Source organism: Xyrauchen texanus, chromosome 38 (genome assembly GCF_025860055.1).
Source record: "Xyrauchen texanus isolate HMW12.3.18 chromosome 38, RBS_HiC_50CHRs, whole genome shotgun sequence".
Lineage (NCBI taxonomy): Eukaryota > Metazoa > Chordata > Actinopteri > Cypriniformes > Catostomidae > Xyrauchen > Xyrauchen texanus.
Window position 1 is genome coordinate 10,000,935 of NC_068313.1, and position 6,000 is coordinate 10,006,934.

Below are 6,000 nucleotides of genomic sequence, written 5' to 3' on the forward strand. Positions count from 1 at the left end.
CAACAAGCTTCTTTTTTGGAACAAAGATATCCACTCCGACAGTCCTCCCTGGGTGCATACGGAAACGTCATCAATGAAAAGCTCTCTCTATTCGGTCGTCTGTTCTCAGCTTCCCTTAGTTGTAAACAGAGTTTCAGATAATCCAGTAGTCACTAGCTCCCTTAAAATTTGGGTCCAATTTAGGAAACATTACGGTTTAAATAGAGGCTCCACTTATATGCCCATCCTCAATAATTATTCTTTTCCCCCATCTAGTTCAGACCCTGCATTTCGCCTCTGGTCATCTAATGGCCTTCTCAAGATTGGTGACCTCTATGAGGAGGGTGTATTTGTCTCTTTCTCCTCTTTATCTAAAAAGTATAACCTACCCAGTCATCACCTATTTTGGTTCTTTCAAATCAGACACTTCATACAGAAGCCGTTCCCCTACTTTCCCAATCGTCCCCCTGAAACAAAAATTTATCACTTTCTTGCTTTAAAGGCCAGCCACAGGCATTTAATCTCAGTCATTTATAATTTAATAAATTCTATGAATTCAGACCTTAATGACACTCTCAAAGATACCTGGGAGCAAGACCTTGGTGTTACTATTACAGAGGATCTATGGCATAACATCTTGAGCCAGGTACATACCTCTTCTATATGTGCCAGGCATGGCTTAATTCAGTGGTCGGCAACCCAAAACGTTGAAAGAGCCATATTGGACAAAAAAAAAAGAAAGAAAATCTGTCTGGAGCCGCAAAAAATTAAAAGACTTATATAACCCTTATAATGAATGCAACGCATGCTGTAAGTGTTATATTAGCTTTGTTTGCCACCTAGTATCAAAATGATAAGTAGGCTACAAATACATAATGAGCATTCATGATTAAATGTTTATGTTCCTGCAGCGCATCCTGGAAGAATGACGCACCACGTGACTAATCTACTGTACGGTGGTGCTTTAAGTTTCACTTCCATTATAATTTTAATGTTTTATGTTTCCTTGCATTTATGAAATTAAAGAAATACAATAAAGAAATCAGATTTTTTGATGTCATTTTTACTTTAGTATTCGAAACAACAACGCACTAAAAACATAAAAGCAGCCCAGTCATGCCCTTGACAAAAATAATACAGTCTAACTTCCATTTCTGTGCATTGTCCCCATCTCTTTAGCAAATGCCACGTAAGTGCAAGGGTAAAATGCAGCATCATCCTCTTCCCTTTTGACACGCACAATAATGCAGCCATCCTCGGACCTGAGCAACAAAACACAATAATATCCCTATGTGTCATTCCAAATATGCTGACAAAAATAAGAAATCACTTTATAAAAAAGCCACTTTGTTACTAATTATGTGCTAGCTAACCCGTTTAATGTGACTTCTGTTTTTGGACATCACTGGACAGCTTCTCAACATCGGGCATGTAAGAAACTTTAATCTTCACGCAGGATTTGCTGATTGGTAATGTTGCCTGCCATTTTAATGGCCCTTTCCTTCACTGTCTTTGCGGAGAGAGGCATGTCTTTAATTTTCTGTATTATCTCGGTTTTGTTTTTGAAGTCTGAAAATAGGTGCTCTGATATTTTAATGAATGAATCCTTCATGTAGTCACCATCTGTGAACGGTTTCCCACGCTTTATTATCTCCCGGGTTGCAACAAAACTAGCAGCAGTAGTGGAGTTTGGCGATGCAATCCACTTCTTAAATTTATCTTTGCGCTCCTCTAATTTCTCCAGAAGTAATGCAATCGCACTTTTCTCTCACTCCCAACTGGGTACTTGACTGCAAATGTAGCATTCTTTCCACATTACTCTTTTTGTTATTTGACAACTTCTCATTACAAAGCAAACATGTAGGCAATCCCTCCGCATTGGCAATGAAAGCAAATGATTCGGTCCAAGAACTGTTGAATCCTCTGTTCTCCTCAGCTATCTTTCTCTTTTTTCCCTTGGGATCCATGGCCCATGACACACCCGCCGGTTTGTTTGTTTGTTTGTCACGCCGATCTGACAGAAATGTGTGTCGCAGTCTATGACGTAAATTCTTCGTTGACAGAAATGTTGAAATTAAATATTTATTACACACATTTTTACAACGTTGAAAAACTTTAAGAATGTTTGTCATGTTTTTCCTCCTGCAGAAATTCTATTAAAACATTTTTTTTTCCATTTTAATATTTTTGATAAAGCACCAGGGAGCCGCTAGGGCGGCGCTTAAGAGCCGCATGTGGCTCTAGAGCCGCATGTTGCCGACCTATGGCTTAATTCAATGTAAAATACTATTCCGAGCGCACTTAACCAACGCCAAATTGGCAAAAATGTTTCCAGACAAGAGTGCTGCCTGTAATCGTTGTAAACAATCACCTGCCAACCATCTACACATGTTTTGGACTTGCCCGCAGCTGGTAACCTTTTGGTCTAATGTATTCCAGACGCTTAATAAAGCTCTCAACACTAATATTGACCCTGATCCAATTATAGCCTTATTTGGGGTCTCCTCTATGCCTGATTTGGTTGCCCGAGATCGTAAAGTCATCGCTTTTACTACAGTCCTGGCCAGACGGGCCATCCTTCTTAAGTGGAGGCATGCTTCTCCTCCAACACATGACAGGTGGATACAGGACATTTTCTACTGTATTGGACTTGAAAAGTTAAGATACTCACTCTCTGGTTCACTTAAATCCTTTTACAAGACTTGGGATCCCTTTTTAAATTACATTAAGGGTTTACCCTGTGCACCTGTAACTGGCACTGGTACATAATTTTCGCTTATCAGAAGGATCTTTGTAGGGAGAATGTAATTATTATATATATATATATATATATATTTTTTTTTTTTTTTTTTTTTTTTTTGAGCTATTGGATTGAGGGGGGGGGGAGATCATGTAAGGGATTAAGAATGGACAATATTTTACTGTCCACTGTTTATGATGTCTTATTTTGTACTGTCACTGAAAACCAATAAAAACTTTTGGATTAAAATCTGTTTAGGAGAACATTTCGTTAGTTTTTTGCACCATGCCAAGGATATTTCACCTCAGAACTGCCATGATAAATGTGAGGATGAATGTAATATCAATTTGTGAAAGTGTTGCCATTGTCACAATATTTGTAGGAGATCAAATAACATGCATAGTTAGAAAAGTAAAATAAATATGATGGTAATATATTTATGTGGTGATGGTAATGATGATGGTAATAAATAATAAATGGTTATTTTGCTTATGCACACACACACACACACACACACACACAGTTATTTTCACTTCTGGAATTATGGAATTACTATATTGTTCGTTAATGCACTATTTTGGTTTGTATGTCTGTCTGTTAATAAAAAAAAATAAAAATAAAAAAAAAGAAAAGTAAAATAAATAGCTGTATTAACTTAATAAAGAGATAACATGGATCCAATATATATTTTTTTATATGTCAAAGAGAGTGTGTCCAAACTCTACGGTATTTTGGCTAAATTTATCTATCACCTGGTAGAAGCAAGCTGAATTAGACAGAAGCCAAAAATGCAGCCTGATCTCATAAAAATGACAAGACTGTGGAGACTTTATTTTTAGCAAAATGACATTACGTGGTTCATTACACGTATCATGACAGTTCCAAGGTGTAATGTGGCACTTAAAAGGAGTTAATTGTTCTCTCAAACAGATGAGGTTTTAAAGGTTAATGCTCTATCTCTCTCCCCTAAACCTTAATCCTAATCGATAAAAGCAAATGTGAGATGAAAAACAGATGAGGTTTGGCTTATCTCAGTGTTAATGTAGCTTAATGCTGTAATAAGTTTGAAATCAACAAAACCTACCTACCTCCTTCCCTAAACCTTAAACCTAACCAATAGTGTCATAAAAGCAAATGTGAGATGAAAAATTTGCTCAAACACCCATGTCAATTTATAGTGCTTCAATAAAATGTTCAGCTCGCATGTCGGTGTGCTTTTCAGGAATAACACATCATTTGATTGCACTCAAACAAGCTTGTAAATGTTGTTCATTATGCAAACATTACAATTTATCACCTTACAAGTTGATAAATACGTGTTTATGAACAAAGAATCTGTCGATTACTTGTGATTTACATTTCAGCAAATAAAAGTAATTGTTGTTGTAGTGTCTCTAGAGTTAATTTCACCAATAACCTGCCGCAATATATACAATGAGATGTGTAAAAATGAATTCACAAAAGTATAGTAACATTATTCTATAAGACCAGGTTTTACTTTTGTATAAAAAACTATTTTGGTACAGTGTTGCGCAATGGTGTAAAGTTGGATCGGGATCCTGAAGCAAAACCACATGTGAACCACTGATCTAAAGGTGAACTCTAAGTAAGAGTCATGGAGTAATCAGCAATACCTGCGCTCAAGGGGAAACAAGTTTAAATTCTGCCTGTGCCATGTCCTAATCCCATTCACTTACTTTCTCCACTTTTCTATCCAATTATACCATAATTTCAATTAAACACACAAAGCCCATCAATAAAATACTAAAAAAGCTAGAATGAATATTATTATTTTCTTCCAGAGTATTTTTTGTAAGAAACTGATTAATTACAAGAGAAGCAGAACGATGAGATATTAAGTCTTGTTTTCAGAGTAATAACTACATTTGGTGGGGTGTGTGTGCTTAAAACAAGGGGTAATAAAAATAAACTTGTTCTCCCTTTAAATTAAGAAAAAAAAAACATTCAAGTATACTTTTTTATTTTTCACCCAATTGGAAAATATTTTTTACTGATGTGAGCATAAATGTTACCACATTTTGTTAGATTTCCCTGAAAACATGACAAAACTTTGTGTCTTTTGCTTCTCAAATTAATGTTCAGATATTTTTACTGGAAAACAAGACAAAAACTCTCAAGATACTACATAATCATTCCCAATATTTTTTATGAGAGAGAGTTACACATATGCCCACTGCAATAGCAGATAGTATATATCACAGAGGTACTTCCAGAGGTGCATCACCACTTTCGTTAGCCATGTTGAATTTATGTTGTCATAAATAAAAAAGAAAATTACATATAAAATGACAGACATGTAGAACTACAATATAGTTATCTAGTGGACACCAATAACAGTAAAACAAAACGTAGTCTGGGACTCTCAAAGCTGCTATGCACACTGATGCGCACTGGAATGCAATACTCACTGCGTTGAGTCTCAGTGCTGTTAAATGGCCAGTTGCATTTCTTATTAATACAGCAAGCTACAGAAAATGAAGAGCCATCACAGATCAAAATATTGCAAAGCCCTCCAGTTCTCCTGCACAAGCGAATCCATCTGAAACACATTGCTTACCTTGTGCCTTTATCACCCATTGCGAAGATCCGCCTGTGACAGACGTTCCACAAAAACTCTTCTAGGAGAAGGGTTGCCGAGTTAAAGAAAGGAAGGTAGAGCCAAGGAAAATGGAGAGAGAGAGAAAAATTATTTACTATGTTCTCAGTCTGTGTTCTAAAGAGATCCGCTGTAACTTAAGCAGCTCTCCTAGAGGTTTGAGCGCTTTCCAGTGGATCCAATTACAGGAGCATCTCCACGGCCGCTTGCCAAAAGGTAAACCCCCCGTTTCCCAAATAAAACAAGCAATAGACTGTTATTCTTTGTTGTCTTCCTTGGCTGCCTTGCACCGGTTTAATAAAGTGTCCTTCAGATGGAACGTATGAAAATTAAAGGCTGTTGGGAAAATCCTATAGTGGCGATAGCTTCCGTTTGCTATCCAGTGAGAAGCACTGCCTCACACTGTCTGTATACCAGATCAACCACCCTCCCTTCTGCTGTCTTTCCCTCTCCCTGTCTCTCTCTCTCTTCTCTCCTCTCTGGATGTGTGAGGGTATGTGTGCAGGAGAGGTGAGTGGGTGATATTCTCCATCGCTGAGCAAATATTCTCTGCTCGTCATCATTCTCAGGGGCCATGAAATGAGCAAACACACATTATCTGTGATGGATGGAGCATTATTTACATCTTAACACTGACATCATTAAAGTGGTGTCACATTTCAGT

At 37.1% G+C, this 6,000-nt stretch overlaps 1 protein-coding gene across 1 annotated transcript in view; it reads right to left on the bottom strand.

Annotated features, from left to right (window-relative positions):
- The window catches only part of arrb1 (arrestin, beta 1), an 82,167-nt gene extending 76,556 nt beyond the window's left edge, over positions 1-5,611 (bottom strand). The window contains exon 1 of the mRNA XM_052109621.1: positions 5,298-5,611. Within this exon, the coding sequence (XP_051965581.1) occupies positions 5,298-5,317 (20 nt within the window). The 5' untranslated portion in view covers positions 5,318-5,611. The remainder of the gene's footprint in view (positions 1-5,297) is intronic.
- Positions 5,612-6,000: the final 389 nt, after the last annotated feature.